This window comes from Eleutherodactylus coqui, chromosome 6 (assembly GCF_035609145.1).
Source record: "Eleutherodactylus coqui strain aEleCoq1 chromosome 6, aEleCoq1.hap1, whole genome shotgun sequence".
Taxonomy (NCBI): Eukaryota; Metazoa; Chordata; class Amphibia; order Anura; family Eleutherodactylidae; genus Eleutherodactylus; species Eleutherodactylus coqui.
The window spans coordinates 233,954,290-233,974,801 of NC_089842.1; the positions used below are offsets into that span (position 1 = coordinate 233,954,290).

At 43.6% G+C, this 20,512-nt stretch overlaps 1 protein-coding gene across 6 annotated transcripts in view; it reads right to left on the reverse strand.

The window, feature by feature from the left end:
• Window positions 1–20,512, reverse strand: part of MEF2D (myocyte enhancer factor 2D) — a 182,587-nt gene that overhangs the window by 42,062 nt on the left and 120,013 nt on the right. For all 6 annotated transcript variants that reach the window (XM_066609112.1, XM_066609113.1, XM_066609111.1 and 3 more), the window contains one exon: window positions 12,966–13,190. In XM_066609112.1, coding sequence (XP_066465209.1) covers window positions 12,966–13,019 — 54 coding nt within the window. In that variant the 5' untranslated portion in view covers window positions 13,020–13,190. The remainder of the gene's footprint in view (window positions 1–12,965; window positions 13,191–20,512) is intronic.

Below are 20,512 nucleotides of genomic sequence, written 5' to 3' on the forward strand. Positions count from 1 at the left end.
CCTGCACATGGTGTCACACTTGATAAGACTAATATAAAACAGGTTAACATTCAGTAGCTTAGCAGACAGTATCACACAAAATAGGCTTAGATACACGAGCTCACAAGACTGTGTGTTACACGTGATAGGCTTAGATACACGAGCTCACAAGACAGTGTTACACGTGATAGGCTTAGATACACGAGCTCACAAGACAGTGTTACACGTGATAGGCTTAGATACACGAGCTCACAAGACTGTGTTACACGTGATAGGCTTAGATACACGAGCTCACAAGACTGTGTTACACGTGATAGGCTTAGATACACGAGCTCACAAGACTGTGTTTCATGTGATACGCTTAGATACACGAGCTCACAAGACTATATTACATGTGATAGGCTTAGATACACTGGCTCAGCAGATGGTATCACACAGGATAAACGTAGACAGCCACTCAGCGGACAGTAACAAATGCCAGGCTTAGATACACCAGCTGGTGATGGCATGAGGCGAGTGGTACACACTGTAAGATGAAGTGATGTGACGGAGGATCATGGAGGACACATGACGGAGGGGACAAGGAGTAGATGTCACTGCAGGGTCAGGATTAGTCTTCCCTCACAAGCGGGCTCTAAGACCTTCCTGCCATCACTGGGCATTCCTCAGGGTGAGGATGATGGCAGCGCCACCACGGTGCCCCAGACAGCGGCCTGGTCACACAGCGCCCCCCGGCTGATAAGGATATCCAGACCTGAGCTAATTACTGACACAATCTCCTCCAGGGAGGCGGTGAGCCGCTGATTAGGGGGATTAGTGATTAACACTTCCCTGTCCTCCTGCCGCCTCAGGAAGATGGCTGCCGGGTGATGGGCAGAAGTGCTGCCACATGCAGGCTGGCACCAGATTGTTAACTCTATAAAGTTTACACAAAGGTCGGGGGAAGACTTATACCCGTTCAAGCCGAACCGTAAGCGAATGGTGATTACTATGCTTGCATAGGATGGGCGGCAAGCCCCCGATTTATCGTTAGTCGCTGGCCCGCTCTTAGACCGAACGATTATCAGCGTTTACTGTCGCTCATTTGAACATAAATAGTTTTTGTGTAACCGGGCCCCGAGACGCTCCGAGCGTCCGGGTTAGTCCGTGCAGGAAGGAATATATACCCAAGTACAGGTAGCCGTTTCAGGGCTCTTGCCCCGTTCTAGTTGGAGACATGCACGCTCCTCTGCAGCGCCACCTACTGGTAGGTATGCCATATTTACACGGTATTGGTCCAAGAAAATCGGATCGATACCGCACTTGGTTGCCCCTACACGGAGCGGTTGGCTGGGTGAGAGACCTGTAATGCGGGTTGCATGGGTTCGTTTCTCCTTGTGGAGAGCGCCAAGCCGAAGTATGGAGACTTCTAAGCCATGCAATGCTCTCTGGGAAATTTAGTATGCAAATACGAGAAGGTACAAAGCGTCCACAGCACCACCTACTGGAAGGTTGCTTCCCTATAAGTCCGACCTTCTTAGAACATCTGCATAAGACGCCACAATGAATGAAAGGAGGCTCCAAGGTGCGGGCCGAGGAGTGGCAGGAAGTCCTATTTCCTGGCTAAGCAGATACATTCTCCCACGCTTCCTGGCATTTGGATGTGACAAGGACCATGGCAGTCACATGACCCCAACTTTCCAAAATCTCTGCTGGAGTTGTGACTGCATTCCTAAAACAAATGTCGACCGTGGAAAATAAAGTCAGCTTGTGAAATGCTGATGCATCGGAGATGGTTGGTCCGTGGTGGTACAGAAGGCACCGCTGGCGCTGGCATGGGGTACCCTGTGCCTCCTGCCTCAGGCTTACGTATCGCAGAGGTCTGTGACGCCAAATGAAGATATAGCAGCGGAGCGCAGCCTGGTCTGCGGTAACGGAGACGGGGTGCACTTTAAGACCGTTAACTCCTTCCTCCCCCGGCTGTGTCATTACTGAGCCGGGCATGCGAGCATTCACACTGACATCACGCCATACAGAAACAACAGCTGCTCGCTGCCTCGTCCTGCCATCACAGGGCTGGAAAATACAGTTGCCAATCGTCGCTCTGTTGAAGTCTGAGGGCAGCGTGTTCTTGTCTTCCCCCGAGCCGACGAGCAGGGGATTGTGGGACGGCGCCGACGATCTGCACTACGCTTACTAAAAACTGCAAACAAGACTGCAATCTAAGGGCCCTTGTACATGGCGTTAATAGGCACTGATCACGATGATCAGCGCTCGTTTGCCACGGCATAGAGAATACTGGATCCTGTAAGCACACCCCCCGTTCACATGGGGAGGTGTGCTGACCAATACTATAGTTTTTTTGGCTGTAGAAAAGACGCGACCAGATGATGAACAATCATGCGCTAGTTTATTGGCTGACCGGGCGCAACCTTACACGGCCAGATGATCGGACAAACAAGCGTTCTAACGAGGGCCTGATTGCTGTAAAAGGGCCATACGAATTTCTCTGTAAGTTTATGTTCACATGGAGCAGAAATGCTGCAGGTTTTTACCATTGGAGCGGATATTGACTTGGATTCAGTGCGCGCTCAGTAGGGGTTGCAGGGTGACTGTGAGCTGGCAGTGCGCTCAGTAGGGGTTGCAGGGTGACTGTGAGCTGGCAGTGCGCTCAGTAGGGGTTGCAGGGTGACTGTGAGCTGGCAGTGCGCGCTCAGTAGTGGTTGCAGGGTGACTGTGAGCTGGCAGTGCGCGCTCAGTAGGGGTTGCAGGGTGACTGTGAGCTGGCAGTGTACGCTCAGTAGTGGTTGCAGGGTGACTGTGAGCTGGCAGTGTACGCTCAGTAGTGGTTGCAGGGTGACTGTGAGCTGGCAGTGTACGCTCAGTAGTGGTTGCAGGGTGACTGTGAGCCGGCAGTGCGCTCAGTAGTGGTTGCAGGGTGACTGTGAGCTGGCAGTGCGCGCTCAGTAGTGGTTGCAGGGTGACTGTGAGCTGGCAGTGCGCGCTCAGTAGTGGTTGCAGGGTGACTGTGAGCTGGCAGTGCGCGCTCAGTAGTGGTTGCAGGGTGACTGTGAGCTGGCAGTGCGCGCTCAGTAGTGGTTGCAGGGTGACTGTGAGCTGGCAGTGCGCGCTCAGTAGTGGTTGCAGGGTGACTGTGAGCTGGCAGTGCGCGCTCAGTAGCGGTTGCAGGGTGACTGTGAGCCGGCAGTGCGCTCAGTAGGGGTTGCAGGATGACTGTGAGCTGGCAGTGCACGCTCAGTAGCGGCTACCAGGTGACTGTGAGCTGGCAGTGTGTGCTCAGTAGTGGTTGCAGGGTGACTGTGAGCTGGCAGTGCGCGCTCAGTAGCGGTTGCAGGGTGACTGTGAGCTGGCAGTGCACGCTCAGTAGCGGCTACCAGGTGACTGTGAGCTGGCAGTGCGTGCTCAGTAGCGGTTGCAGGGTGACTGTGAGCTGGCAGTGCGCGCTCAGTAGCGGTTGCAGGGTGACTGTGAGCTGGCAGTGCGCGCTCAGTAGCGGTTGCAGGGTGACTGTGAGCTGGCAGTGCGCGCTCAGTAGCGGTTGCAGGGTGACTGTGAGCTGGCAGTGCGCGCTCAGTAGCGGTTGCAGGGTGACTGTGAGCTGGCAGTGCGCGCTCAGTAGCGGTTGCAGGGTGACTGTGAGCTGGCAGTGCGCGCTCAGTAGCGGTTGCAGGGTGACTGTGAGCTGGCAGTGCGCGCTCAGTAGCGGTTGCAGGGTGACTGTGAGCTGGCAGTGCGCGCTCAGTAGCGGTTGCAGGGTGACTGTGAGCTGGCAGTGCGAGCTCAGTAGCGGTTGCAGGGTGACTGTGAGCTGGCAGTGCGCGCTCAGTAGCGGTTGCAGGGTGACTGTGAGCTGGCAGTGCGCGCTCAGTAGCGGTTGCAGGGTGACTGTGAGCTGGCAGTGCACGCTCAGTAGCGGTTGCAGGGTGACTGTGAGCTGGCAGTGCGCGCTCAGTAGCGGTTGCAGGGTGACTGTGAGCTGGCAGTGCGAGCTCAGTAGCGGTTGCAGGGTGACTGTGAGCTGGCAGTGCGCGCTCAGTAGCGGTTGCAGGGTGACTGTGAGCTGGCAGTGCGAGCTCAGTAGCGGTTGCCGGGTGACTGTGAGCTGGCAGTGCGCGCTCAGTAGCGGTTGCAGGGTGACTGTGAGCTGGCAGTGCACTCAGTAGCGGTTGCAGGGTGACTGTGAGCTGGCAGTGCGCGCTCAGTAGCGGTTGCAGGGTGACTGTGAGCTGGCAGTGCGCGCTCAGTAGCGGTTGCAGGGTGACTGTGAGCTGGCAGTGCGCGCTCAGTAGCGGTTGCAGGGTGACTGTGAGCTGGCAGTGCGCGCTCAGTAGTGGTTGCAGGGTGACTGTGAGCTGGCAGTGCGCGCTCAGTAGCGGTTGCAGGGTGACTGTGAGCTGGCAGTGCGAGCTCAGTAGCGGTTGCAGGGTGACTGTGAGCTGGCAGTGCGCGCTCAGTAGCGGTTGCAGGGTGACTGTGAGCTGGCAGTGCGCGCTCAGTAGCGGTTGCAGGGTGACTGTGAGCTGGCAGTGCACTCAGTAGCGGTTGCAGGGTGACTGTGAGCTGGCAGTGCGCGCTCAGTAGCGGTTGCAGGGTGACTGTGAGCTGGCAGTGCGCGCTCAGTAGCGGTTGCAGGGTGACTGTGAGCTGGCAGTGCGCGCTCAGTAGCGGTTGCAGGGTGACTGTGAGCTGGCAGTGCGCGCTCAGTAGTGGTTGCAGGGTGACTGTGAGCTGGCAGTGCGCGCTCAGTAGCGGTTGCAGGGTGACTGTGAGCTGGCAGTGCGAGCTCAGTAGCGGTTGCAGGGTGACTGTGAGCTGGCAGTGCGCGCTCAGTAGCGGTTGCAGGGTGACTGTGAGCTGGCAGTGCGCGCTCAGTAGTGGTTGCAGGGTGACTGTGAGCTGGCAGTGCGCGCTCAGTAGCGGTTGCAGGGTGACTGTGAGCTGGCAGTGCATGCTCAGTAGCGGCTACCGGGTGACTGTGAGCTGGCAGTGCGCACTCAGTATATGCAGCTTAGAGGAGTGCTGTTATCTGCCGGCTGAAATCCGCTTAGTTGAACCCTTGTCCCATCCGCACCTATGCTGCACATTTTGACGCATTTCTTGATTCAGAAATACTGCGGATTTTGTGAAGAGTCTGAATTTTGGAAATGCGGAGCTTTTCTGACTCGCGTGAATGTGCATTTAGGCCGGGCTAACACAACCGTGTTGGTTACCCGCCCATAGACAGCAGGGGGCCCTCTCACGCGTGTAATACATGGCAAGATAGAACACGCTGCGTTCGCGTAATACACAATGCATACTCTAATGTGAGCAAAACAGCGCAAGTCAATGTAATTGATTGCCCACGAAGTACGGCGTATCACACGCATGTGCATTGCCCCAAAAATACATGGTATATACGTATGCTCCTGCGCGCCCCGCCTCTGGCTGCGTTCACACCTGGCGTTTTGGTGGGAAAAAAACAAAAAAACTCAGAATGCAGACAGATATCCGTTCGCGCTCCACTTATCATTGTGACGCTACAAAAAGTTAAACTTTGAACTTCCTTCTGTTTTTCGAGGGCTTTTTCTGAACATTATAAAAACGGACGACGCATGCAAGTAAAAAAAACGGACAAACAGCGCATGTGGGCGACAGACACCCCCAGATCCCAATCGGTCCGCTCAGCTGAAGAAGGTCTTAGAACTATTTTTGGGGTTTCCTCAACTCAGTTGCGCGGTCTACAGTGACCGGCGACGCTCCCGCCGGTGATGGAGACGCTGCCACCTAATTGGCTGTTGAGGCTTGCAGCTTTCCAGTCCCCTGTTATTTCCCATGTCGGCTCTGTAGACCCCCGCTTGTCATGAGACTAGTCAGCTATAACAGGGGGGCCGGCATCGTGTCTCGCAGCCACAGGCACAATGAGAACGAGTTCAGCGTTAATAGCTAAGCAGCGGTGACAAGGACAACTGCCGGGGGCTTTTATCTTTCCAAAACAATTGTATACATTGTGCGCCATGTGGGCGGCTCGCTGCCGCGCCGCTCACTCACAAAGACTCGCTTTTTTTTTATTTTTGCAAAATCAAGAATTGCATAGCGACTTACCCCCCCCCCCCATCTGCTGACCCCTCGCCTCTCACAGCGTCTCCGGCCCCTTCTTGTTTACATTGGTTTCTCTGGGTTTCCTCTCCAGCAGTTCCTTCCTGTTACGACCCCAGTGATTGTGACTAACAGGAAGTCACTAGCGAGCGATGAAGGTGACAACCGTGGTGGCCGAGGAGGGTGTCTGCACGGTGGGGTAACTATCGGAGGTGCATAAGCTTCCATCACACCATGACCCTGGTACCAGATACCCCGTCACAGCGGTGGCACATCATGCCTTGTGGGGCAATGGTCAGACACGGAGCACAGGGGACATCGGTGAACAAAGTGCCAGCTGATAGATGAGGTTGGACAACAGTCCCAGGAGGCGCCCGTACACCCCAACAACTGTCGGTAGAACAATTGCTCGGCCAACGCTTGTCTCCACTGGCTCCCCCATACACATGAACGTCCAGCTCGACCGAGCCTTCAAACGCTTAGGGAGGGAAGTTATGGTCAGACCACCCTAGCAGCAGCTTGTCTCTCAGAGAACAAAGGGACCGGGCACTGAAACTCAACGCCCTGATCCTGCTTTCCCCGATCATGTTGCACCCTGATCCTGCTTTCCCCGATCATGTTGCACCCTGATCCTGCTTTTCCCGATCATGTTGCACCCTGATCCTGCTTTACCCGATCATGTTGCACCCTGATCCTACTTTTCCCGATCATGTTGAACCCTGATCCTGCTTTCCCCGATCATGTTGAACCCTGATCCTGCTTTCTCCGATCATGTTGAACCCTGATCCTGCTTTCCCGGATCATGTTGAACCCTGATCCTGCTTTCCCCGATCATGTTAACCCTGATCCTGCTTTCCCCGATCATGTTGAACCCTGATCCTGCTTTCCCCGATCATGTTGAACCCTGATCCTGCTTTCCCCCATCATGTTGAACCCTGATCCTGCTTTCCCCCATCATGTTGAACCCTGATCCTGCTTTCCCCGATCATGTTGAACCCTGATCCTGCTTTCCCCGATCATGTTGCACCCTGATCCTGCTTTCCCCGATCATGTTGCACCCTGATCCTGCTTTCCCCGATCATGTTGAACCCTGATCCTGCTTTCCCCGATCATGTTGAACCCTGATCCTGCTTTCCCCGATCATGTTGAACCCTGATCCTGCTTTCCCCGATCATGTTGCACCCTGATCCTGCTTTCCCCGATCATGTTGAACCCTGATCCTGCTTTCCCCGATCATGTTGAACCCTGATCCTGCTTTCTCCGATCATGTTGAACCCTGATCCTGCTTTCCCGGATCATGGTGAACCCTGATCCTGCTTTCCCCGATCATGTTGAACCCTGATCCTGCTTTCCGCGATCATGTTAACCCTGATCCTGCTTTCCCCCGATCATGTTGCACCCTGATCCTGCTTTCGCCGATCATGTTGCACCCTGATCCTGCTTTCCCCCATCATGTTAACCCTGATCCTGCTTTCCGCGATCATGTTACACCCTGATCCCGCTCTCCCTGATCATGTTGAACCCTGATCCTGCTTTCCGCGATCATGTTGCACCCTGATCCTGCTTTCCCCCATCATGTTGAACCTCCCCCCATATACGGTATATCCGAAAGTCCTCCATCTCCGCCATTATTGGTGAGGTCCCACAACTGGACTCTGATTTATATGGGGGCCTTAAGGACATCTTTCTTGGACTCTGCCCAGTCATGCCCAGCCAAGAACATGAAGGCTTATGGGATCGGAGCCTGTATCCATGACGTGATCATTCCGACCCCGCACCATCGTATGTTCTAGGATTTAGGACTCTTCGCAGTGCTGGTCTTCCAATCTTGCAGCCTCTTCACGTTACGCTTCAGATAACGTTCGGTTGTTCCGTCTAAAACCCTATAAAAACGCGAGCCTAAAAGGGAAGGATCTCTACAATGGTAGAAATCCGCCAAAACGGAGGCCTACTGGTGGTGGCAGATGTCTACAATAGCAGAGACAGCGCCCGATCTGATCCGGCGGTCGGCATGTTAGATGTAAACCAGGATATAATGACAAAGGTGATACGAAACGGTCCTAAACCGGACCATGCTAACTAACCTCTACCAATCCAATCTGATCCCATTGACCCCCCACTCCCTAATTGTATACCTCCTCCATCCAACCAGCTGTCAAAGGTCAACATTCAACACGTTTCCAAGTCACCATATCGTCCAAACATGAGAACGCCGCCAAAGTGGAGCAGAACTCTGAATGTAGCCACTCTGTGATTCTATGTAGTCTGGACCACGCCCCAACTGGCATGTGCCAACTATGAGAAGGGGGGCCAGACTACACAGTCTCACTGCTGTGCACCAACCAACTCTCAGGAGAAGACGGGTCCGCAGGAAGTAAACAAAAGTCCAAATACCCTAACTGTTTGGGTTTACAAACAATTCATTTACAATAACTTTTTAAGTGATCTTCCCCTTTAATTACTTTTTACATTTAGTTTAATTAGGTACATATCCCTGCAGTGAAAGGCTGACTCTGCACTATTCGGTTTGCTGGACGGTAACCCAGTTGCGCAACATACCTGAAAGTGAGCCAGTGGATTCTGTGACATCAAACAAACAAATAGCGGCTCGCGAACATATGGCGGGATAATTACGTCTTGTAAATAGAATGTGGACGGTTATTCTTCGGAGTAACATAATGCGGGACATCTTGAACCCATTGAAGTCCTGGGGCAAATAATCTCTATTCATATGGTTTGCCTTTTTAACCCTGGCGCTCAGAAATCTGCCCTGTAGGCATTTCACGTGACAGCGGCGTAAATGACTATTTAACTCGTTCACAGCTGTGGAAATCATAATTTAACAACCAGGCTTGCTACAAGATCGACTTTATGTTTTTCATTAGTTATATTCTTGTACATAGGGGGCAGTATTATAGTAGTTATATTCTTGTACATAGGGAGCAGTATTATAGTAGTTATATTCTTGTACATAGGGGGCAGTATTATAGTAGTTATATTCTTGTACATAGGGGGCAGTATTATAGTAGTTATATTCTTGTGCATAGGAGGCAGTATTATAGTAGTTATATTCTTGTACATAGGGGGCAGTATTATAGTAGTTATATTCTTGTACATAGGGGGCAGTATTATAGTAGTTATATTCTTGTACATAGGGAGCAGTATTATAGTAGTTATATTCTTGTACATAGGGGGCAGTATTATAGTAGTTATATTCTTGTGCATAGGAGGCAGTATTATAGTAGTTATATTCTTGTACATAGGGGGCAGTATTATAGTAGTTATATTCTTGTACATAGGGGGCAGTATTATAGTAGTTATATTCTTGTACATAGGGGCAGTATTATAGTAGTTATATACTTGTACATAGGAGCAGTATTATAGTAGTTATATTCTTGTACATAGGGGGTCAGTATTATAGTAGTTATATTCTTGAACAGAGGAGGCAGTATTATAGTAGTTATATTCTTGTACATAGAGGCAGTATTATAGTAGTTATATTCTTGTACATAGGGGGGCAGTATTATAGTAGTTATATTCTTGTACATAGGGAGCAGTATTATAGTAGTTATATTCTTGTACATAGGGGGCAGTATTATAGTAGTTATATTCTTGTACATAGGAGGCAGTATTATAGTAGTTATATTCTTGTACATAGGAGGCAGTATTATAGTAGTTATATTCTTGTACATAGGGGGCAGTATTATAGTAGTTATATTCTTGTACACAGGGGGCAGTATTATAGTAGTTATATTCTTGTACATAGGGGGCAGTATTATAGTAGTTATATTCTTGTACATAGGGGGCAGTATTATAGTAGTTATATTCTTGTGCATAGGAGGCAGTATTATAGTAGTTATATTCTTGTACATAGGGGGCAGTATTATAGTAGTTATATTCTTGTACATAGGGGGCAGTATTATAGTAGTTATATTCTTGTACATAGGGGCAGTATTATAGTAGTTATATACTTGTACATTTGGAGCAGTATTATAGTAGTTATATTCTTGTACATAGGGGGTCAGTATTATAGTAGTTATATTCTTGAACAGAGGAGCAGTATTATAGTAGTTATATTCTTGTACATAGGAGGCAGTATTATAGTAGTTATATTCTTGTACATAGGGGGCAGTATTATAGTAGGTATATTCCTGTACATAGGGGGCAGTATTATAGTAGTTATATTCTTGTACATGGGAGCAGTATTATAGTAGTTATATTCTTGTACATAGGAGCAGTATTATAGTAGTTATATTCTTGTACATAGGTGGCAGTATTATAGTAGTTATATTCTTGTACATAGAAGGCAGTATTATAGTAGTTATATTCTTGTACATAGGGGGCAGTATTATAATAGTTATATTCTTGTACATAGGGGGCAGTATTATGGTTGTTATATTCTTGTACATAGGAGGCAGTATTATAGTAGATATATTCTTGTACATAGGGGGCAGTATTATAGCAGTTATATTCTTGTACATGGGGGGCAATATTATAGTAGTTATATTCTTGTACATAGGGGGCAGTATTATAGCAGTTATATTCTTGTACATAGGGGGTAGTATTATAGTGGTTATATTCTTGTACATAGGGAGCAGTATTATAGCAGTTATATTCTTGTACATAGGGGGCAGTATTATAGTAGTTATATTCTTGTACATAGGAGCAGTATTATAGTAGTTATATTCTTGTACATAGAAGGCAGTATTACAGTAGTTATATTCTTGTACATAGAAGGCAGTATTATAGTAGTTATATTCTTGTACATAGGAGCAGTATTATAGTAGTTATATTCTTGTACATAGGAGCAGTATTATAGTAGTTATATTCTTGTATATAGGAGCAGTATTATAGTAGTTATATTCTTGTACATAGGAGGCACTATTATAGCAGTTATATTCTTGTACATAGGGGGCAGTATTATAGTAGTTATATTCTTGTACATAGGAGCAGTATTATAGTAGTTATATTCTTGTACATAGGGAGCAGTATTATAGGAGTTATATTCTTGTACATAGGGGGCAGTATTATAGTAGTTATATTCCTGTACATAGGGGCAGTATTATAGTAGTTATATTCTTGTACATAGGGGGGCAGTATTATAGTAGTTATATTCTTGTACATAGGAGTACAGTATTATACTAGTTATATTCTTGTACATAGGAGTACAGTATTATAGTAGTTATATTCTTGTACATAGGAGGCAGTAATATAGTAGTTATATTCTTGTACATAGGGGGCAGTATTATAGTAGTTATATTCTTGTACATAGGGGGCAGTATTATAGTGGTTATATTCTTGTACATAGGAGGCAGTATTATAGTAGTTATATTCTTGTACATAGGGGGCAGTATTATAGTAGTTATATTCTTGTACATAGGGGCAGTATTATAGTAGTTATATTCTTGTACATAGGGGGCAGTATTATAGTAGTTATATTCTTGTACATAGGGGCAGTATTATAGTGGTTATATTCTTGTACATAGGAGGCAGTATTATAGTAGTTATATTCTTGTACATAGTGGGCAGTATTATAGTAGTTATATTCTTGTACATAGCGGGCAGTATTATAGTAGTTATATTCTTGTACATAGGAGTACAGTATTATACTAGTTATATTCTTGTACATAGGAGGCAGTATTATAGTAGTTATATTCTTGTACATAGGAGGCAGTAATATAGTAGTTATATTCTTGTACATAGGGGGCAGTATTATAGTAGTTATATTCTTGTACATAGGGGGCAGTATTATAGTGGTTATATTCTTGTACATAGGGGCAGTATTATAGTAGTTACACTTTTGTACATAGGGGACAGTATTATAGCAGTTACGCTCTTGTACATAGGGGACAATATTATAGTAGTTACATTCTTGTACATTGGGGCAGTATTATAGTAGTTATATTCTTGTACATAGGGGGCAGTATTATAGTAGTTATAGTCTTGTACATAGGAGCAGTATTATAGTAGTTATATTCTTGTACATAGGGGGCAGTATTATAGTAGTTATATTCTTGTACATAGGGGGCAGTATTATAGCAGTTACATTCTTGTACATAGGGGACAATATTATAGTAGTTACATTCTTGTACATAGGGGCAGTATTATAGTAGTTATATTCTTGTACATAGGGGGCAGTATTATAGTAGTTATAGTCTTGTACATAGGAGCAGTATTATAGTAGTTATATTCTTGTACATAGGGGGCAGTATTATAGTAGTTATATTCTTGTACATAGGAGGCAGTATTATAGCAGTTATATTCTTGTACATAGGGGGCAGTATTATAGTAGTTATATTCTTGTACATAGAGGGCAGTATTATAGTAGTTATATTCTTGTACATAGGGGGCAGTATTATAGTAGTTATATTCTTGTACATTGGGGCAGTATTATAGTAGTTATATTCTTGTACATAGGAGCAATATTATAGTAGTTATATTCTTGTACATAGGAGGCAGTATTATAGTAGTTACATTCATATACACAGGGGGCAGTGATATAGCAGCTGTATAATGCTTTCAATCTATGCTTTATCCAAGTATCCGGAATCCTCACAAACCTATTACTATGAGTGTACTAGTACCCCGAATACAAATCAAATGCAACTTCAAAGCAAGAGTTATACGCACCAAAGGCATTATGTAACTTCAGGCCAAATGGTTGTTCAGCTCCTCACTATAAAAGCTGACACTCCCATTAGCACTGCTGTAGATTATTATATCTGAGGAGGCTGAGCGGCTGGCAGACTACACTAGCTTCCTCATCCCTTGGTAAAACCTTAGGTCAGTCTGTCATCCGCAGCACACTATTGTGTGGAAATCTGTGTTATTTCAAGCGATAAGAGTCTATCAGCAGCTACAGCCATGGTGGAACCACAAATCCCAGAATCCCCCAACTTCTTGCTACTGACCTGTCTGTTCCGCTCATCTGTGATCCTCTGGATCTGAATCTTTTTCCTGCCCATGGTTCCTGTAAATCCTCAGTGTCCGAGCGAAGACCTTGCGGAGAATGGGTTCCCCTCTTTGATCCCCCCCTCTCTTTACAATTACAAACAGTTCCCCGCTCGTCTCCCTTCAGTTCATGTTACTTGTCCGCTGGGTCCAGATGTTCGCAGGGGTTTTCGCTGCCTTCAGTTCTACAGATGAGGGGAGAGAGAAGAGAGAGAGCATGTGAAAGGCATGTTTCCCATCAGACAGAGTTCAGCCTTGTTAAATCACATCCCCTTGGGGATAATATCCTCAAATCCATGCACATTATTCGGCGGCTGAAGCTCTCCCCGAAGCCTTCTAACAGTTTAGAATCAATCATGTATTATCCGTCTTATCTCACCCCATACAATATGCGGATGGGGGCAGAAGAGGAGCTATATGCCCCGCTGGGCTCTGCTGACGATTCTGCTGGGTCCACAATGTATCAATCCGCCCGTTGCCTAACTATTCATCCTTGTGCCTCTGCTAAAGCCTCCGACAGATCCCAGCAGGCACCCATCTATAAACCACTGGGGTCTATACAAGATATAGCGCACGGTTATGTTCACACGTGGTGATCTGGGTCTCCCGCGTCAAAATCCGCTGCACAATCCCTACCATTTGTGTGGACTGTGACTGATTCAGCGGCGGCCTCACAGCAGATCTCAGCTTCCACTAGGACCTAACAGCAGCATGCAACAACACTTACTAATCATCACTCACTAGCTGCATCCGGCACCCGCTGCTGCACGCTGTGTGTGAACATACCCCTATATAGCCCCTCCCATTAATCTGCCTTTCTATCGCTGTCACAGCAATCACCGGGACCACAGCGGGGCTGCAGTGCCAGATCCTGGTGGGACCGTAGAGGGGTTAGTATACTTTATTCTTTTAATACAGCCGCCCTAGAAGAATGGGGGTGTCACTAAGCCAGACGGCCCCTTTAATTAAAATCTCTTCGAGGCGTAACTAGCAGGATGTTAAATTTCTGTGCATAACCTCAGTTTTTCGTTACGTGGCCGGAACAGACTGTACTTTATTACTGTTAATATCATATCAGTAGCAAACAAGGCTTTTAACAGCGCACACACAAACAAATAGTTACATGAAATACACCCATGCGAGCCCGGGAAACTCTGATAATAGTAACTAAAGATAAGGGAAAAGTAAAAAAAAAGGTCAGAATACATAGCAAACTATAGGCTATTTAAAGGTATGCCATTTATAAGTGATATATGCATGGAATATCGCCCCCTAGTGGCCACAAATTTGTAAAAAAAAATAAAAAAAATAAAAAGGGCCAAATTATTTACGCCATGGCTCGATAAAAAAAATATGTAGGAACAATATATATATATATATATATATATATATATATATATATATATATATATATATATCACACACACACACACACATATATACACACACACAGAATACTGTGAGCCACCATTAACCACAACAGAATTTTTGGTGGCAAGTCCTAAACACAATAAGACTTGGCCCAACACAAGACATTCCGCAGTTGAAACTCTTCACTATAAGGAAGGTTCTTGGATTTATACATACAAAACAGGAAACAGTCTTTGTTGTCCTGAGCGAAACGCATGAGTCACGGCCCTAAAGACAGAGCAGTACAGGACCCCGAGTGTGCTGTGTGTGCGTGGCGAAGGGGGCAGCCAAGGAACGCTAAAGGCCCGCCGTCTCCTACAATTGTTCTCCGCTGTGCGATACATTGTTTTTAAGAGGAGGAATTTTACACTTGATGTCCCAAAAATAGCCGAGGAGCGGTCTATAAATAGCTTCTCCACTGTAAGACTCACAGGCCAGGAAAAGCCTGAGAGAGCGAGAGGGAAGAGAAGTTGGAACAGGACAGATTCCCGAAACGTGTTTTGGAAATGCAGCTGGGAGAGAAGAGCAAAGTAATATGCAGGAGATGTGGCCGCTGTTATACACAAGTGTACACTATACCCTCTGTGTTGTGGGGGACACAAGTACCATGAGAAACGTATCCAATGGCACATGGCAAAAGTTATATTATAGTACATAGGAGCAGCATTATAGTAGTTATATTCTTGTACATAGGGGGCAGTATTATAGTAGTTATATTCTTGTACATAGGGGGTAGTATTATAGTAGTTATATTCTTGTACATAGGGGGCAGTATTATAGTAGTTATATTCCTGTACATAGGGGGCAGTATTATAGTAGTTATATTCTTGTACATAGGAGGCAGTATTATAGTAGTTATATTCCTGTACATAGGAGGCAGTATTATAGTAGTTATATTCCTGTACATAGGAGCAGTATTATAGTAGTTATATTCCTGTACATAGGGGGCAGTATTATAGTAGTTATATTCTTGTACATAGGGGGCAGTATTATAGTAGTTATATTCTTGTACATAGGGGGTAGTATTATAGTAGTTATATTCTTGTACATAGGGGGTAGTATTATAGTAGTTATATTCTTGTACATAGGAGGCAGTATTATAGTAGTTATATTCTTGTACATAGGAGCAGTATTATAGTAGTTATATTCTTGTACATAGGGGGCAGTATTATAGTAGTTATATTCTTGTACATAGGGAGCAGTATTATAGTAGTTATATTCTTGTACATAGGGGGCAGTATTATAGTAGTTATATTCTTGTACATAGGGGGTAGTATTATAGTAGTTATATTCTTGTACATAGGAGGCAGTATTATAGTAGTTATATTCTTGTACATAGGAGGCAGTATTATAGTAGTTATATTCTTGTACATAGGAGCAGTATTATAGTAGTTATATTCTTGTACATAGGGGGCAGTATTATAGTAGTTATATTCTTGTACATAGGAGCAGTATTATAGTAGTTATATTCATGTACATAGGGGGCAGTATTATAGTAGTTATATTCTTGCACATAGGAGGCAGTATTATAGTAATATTCTTGTACATAGGAGCAGCATTATAGTAGTTATATTCTTGTACATAGGAGGCAGTATTATAGTAGTTATATTCTTGTACATAGGGGGCAGTATTATAGTAGTTATATTCTTGTACATAGGGGGCAGTATTATAGTAGTTATATTCTTGTACATAGGAGGCAGTATTATAGTAGTTATATTCTTGTACATCGGGGGCAGTATTATAGTAGTTATATTCTTCTACATAGGGGGTAGTATTATAGTAGTTATATTCTTGTACATAGGGGGCAGTATTATAGTAGTTATATTCTTGTACATAGGAGGCAGTATTATAGTAGTTATATTCTTGTACATCGGGGGCAGTATTATAGTAGTTATATTCTTCTACATAGGGGGCAGTATTATAGTAGTTATATTCTTGTACATAGGGGGCAGTATTATAGTAGTTATATTCCTGTACATAGGGGGCAGTATTATAGTAGTTTTATTCCTGTACATAGGAGGCAGTATTATAGTAGTTATATTCTTGTACATTGGAGGCAGTATTATAGTAGTTATATTCTTGTACATAGGAGGCAGTATTATAGTAGTTATATTCTTGTACATAGGGGGTAGTATTATAGTAGTTATATTCTTGTACATAGGGGGCAGTATTATAGTAGTTATATTCCTGTACATAGGGGGCAGTATTATAGTAGTTATATTCTTGTACATAGGAGGCAGTATTATAGTAGTTATATTCTTGTTCATAGGGGGTAGTATTATAGTAGCTATATTCTTGTACATAGGGGGCAGTATTATAGTAGTTATATTCTTGTACATAGGAGCAGTATTATAGTAGTTATATTCCTGTACATAGGGGGCAGTATTATAGTAGTTATATTCTTGTACATAGGGGGCAGTATTATAGTAGTTATATTCTTGTACATAGGGGGCAGTATTATAGTAGTTATATTCTTGTACATAGGGGGTAGTATTATAGTAGTTATATTCTTGTACATAGGGGGTAGTATTATAGTAGTTATATTCTTGTACATAGGAGGCAGTATTATAGTAGTTATATTCTTGTACATAGGAGCAGTATTATAGTAGTTATATTCTTGTACATAGGGGGCAGTATTATAGTAGTTATATTCTTGTACATAGGGGGTAGTATTATAGTAGTTATATTCTTGTACATAGGAGGCAGTATTATAGTAGTTACATTCTTGTACATAGGAGCAGTATTATAGTAGTTATATTCCTGTACATAGGGGGCAGTATTATAGTAGTTATATTCTTGTACATAGGAGCAGTATTATAGTAGTTATATTCTTGTACATAGGGGGCAGTATTATAGTAGTTATATTCTTGTACATAGGGGGTAGTATTATAGTAGTTATATTCTTGTACATAGGAGGCAGTATTATAGTAGTTATATTCTTGTACATAGGGGCAGTATTATAGTAGTTATATTCTTGTACATAGGAGCAGTATTATAGTAGTTATATTCATGTACATAGGGAGCAGTATTATAGTAGTTATATTCTTGTACATAGGGGGCAGTATTATAGTAGTTATATTCTTGTACATAGGGGGCAGTATTATAGTAGTTATATTCTTGTACATAGGGGGCAGTATTATAGTAGTTATATTCTTGTACATAGGAGGCAGTATTATAGTAGTTATATTCTTGTACATAGGGGGCAGTATTATAGTAGTTATATTCTTGTACATAGGGGGCAGTATTATAGTAGTTATATTCTTGTACATAGGGGGCAGTATTATAGTAGTTATATTCTTGTACATAGGAGCAGAATTATAGTAGTTATATTCTTGTACATAGGAGCAATATTATAGTAGTTATATTCTTGTACATAGGAGCAGTATTATAGTAGTTATATTCTTATAGATAGGGGGCGGTATTATAGTAGTTATATTCTTGTACATAGGGGGCAGTATTATAGTAGTTATATTCTTGTACATGGGGGGCAATATTATAGTAGTTATATTCTTGTACATAGGGGGCAGTATTATAGTAGTTATATTCTTGTACATGGGGGGCAATATTATAGTAGTTATATTCTTGTACATAGGGGGCAGTATTATAGTAGTTATATTCTTGTACATGGGGGGCAGTATTATAGTAGTTATATTCTTGTACATGGGGGGCAATATTATAGTAGTTATATTCTTGTACATAGGAGCAGAATTATAGTAGTTATATTCTTGTACATAGGGGCAGTATTATAGTAGTTATATTCTTATAGATAGGGGGCGGTATTATAGTAGTTATATTCTTGTACATAGGGGGCAGTATTATAGTAGTTATATTCTTGTACATGGGGGGCAGTATTATAGTAGTTATATTCTTGTACATAGGAGCAGTATTATAGTAGTTATATTCTTGTACATAGGAGCAGTATTATAGTAGTTATATTCTTGTATATAGGGGGCAGTATTATAGTAGTTATATTCTTGTACATAGGGGGCAGTATTATAGTAGTTATATTCTTGTACATGGGGGGCAGTATTATAGTAGTTATATTCTTGTACATAGGGGGCAGTATTATAGTAGTTATATTCTTGTACATGGGGGGCAGTATTATAGTAGTTATATTCTTGTACATAGGGGGCAGTATTATAGTAGTTATATTCTTGTACATAGGAGCAGTATTATAGTAGTTATATTCTTGCACATAGGAGCAGTATTATAGTAGTTATATTCTTGTACATAGGGGGCAGTATTATAGTAGTTATATTCTTGTACATAGGAGGCAGTATTATAGTAGTTATATTCTTGTACATAGGGGGCAGTATTATAGTAGTTATATTCTTGTACATAGAGGGCAGTATTATAGTAGTTATATTCTTGTACATAGGGAGCAGTATTATAGTAGTTATATTCTTGTACATAGGGGGCAGTATTATAGTAGTTATATTCTTGTATATAGGGGGCAGTATTATAGTAGTTATATTCTTGTACATAGGAGGCCGTATTATAGCAGTTATATTCTTGTACATAGGAGCAGTATTATAGTAGGTATATTCTTGTACATGGAGGCAGTGTTATAGTAGTTCTATTCTTGTATATAGGGGGCAGTATTATAGTAGTTATATTCTTGTACATAGGGAGCAGTATTATAGTAGTTATATTCTTGTACATAGGGGGCAGTATTATAGTAGTTATATTCTTGTACATAGGGAGCAGTATTATAGTAGTTATATTCTTGTACATAGGAGGCAGTATTATAGTAGTTATATTCTTGTACATAGGGGGCAGTATTATAGTAGTTATATTCTTGTACATAGGGGGCAGTATTATAGTAGTTATATTCTTGTACATAGGGGGCAGTATTATAGTAGTTATATTCTTCTATATAGGGGGCAGTATTATAGTAGTTATATTCTTGTACATAGGAGGCAGTATTATAGTAGTTATATTCTTGTACATAGGGGGCAGTATTATAGTAGTTATATCCTTGTACATAGGGGGCAGTATTATAGTAGTTATATTGTTGTACATAGGGAGCAGTATTATAGTAGTTATATTCTTCTATATAGGGGTAGTTTGAACCTTATCATTGACTTACTAGTAATATCAATGCTAAACGCATTTGGATATAAAACACTTATTAGCAATACCACTAATTTCAAACAGTTAAGGCTTAGTACCTATTCTCAAGTTTTTTCCTCTGTAAAGTCAGTATCACAAAACAAAAATATCTCTTTTTCAGTTCACCCAATAGAAAACGAAAACATTTTTTGACTCCATTGGCCATTACTCTGGACTGTTATACCCTACAGAGTTGAGAGAGAAAAGCTGGGTTGTTTTAATATGTATGATCTCCTGACGATAGAGGAGTGTAAGTCGCGGATTAGCGCGTGGCCCTCCGTGCAAGTGCTGCAATTCACAAGAACACTCGTTCACGACTGCACCGCATCTAATTATGTTGGTGTTGCTCCATCTGCTAATTAAAAATCTGCAGATCTATCTTTAGCAAGAAGGGGAATAAAAAGCACTACCTGTGTGAGAGGAAAAGAATGATGACATTACCCACGGAACGCTTTATTCTAAGCGCCTGATCAAGATGAAAGGGGTTGACCAGGATTAAACAACACGGCTGCTCTGCCAAAAACAATGCCACATGTCTAGGCAGGCTGTGTCTGGTATTGCAGCTCACCACTCAATTACTTGAATAGAACAGAGCTGCATAACACACACAAGCTGTGGACAGATGTGACGCTGTTTTTGGAAGAGAGCAGCTATGTTTTACTATTTCTGGACAACCCTTTTAAGAGAGTGGGGAGTAAAGGAGTGCTGAAAGCTTTAAAAGGGTCATAGTTCTTGACACCTTTGTCACTGAAAAATATCGTCCAAGGTAAATGGGGGGATGCTTATGGTTTTGGTTGGTGGTGTGGCTTATTATTTCAGTGGCACAAGTCGTACTAGTACCCTCTTTAGTAGGCCAAATAGTATCAGGGCCCCCTTTAGTGGCCCCCAGTAGTAATAGAGCAACCTCTACTAGCCCCAATAGTTTCAGTGCCCCCTTTAGTAGTCCCAATAGTATCAGGGCTTCCTTTAGTGGCCCCAGTAGTAA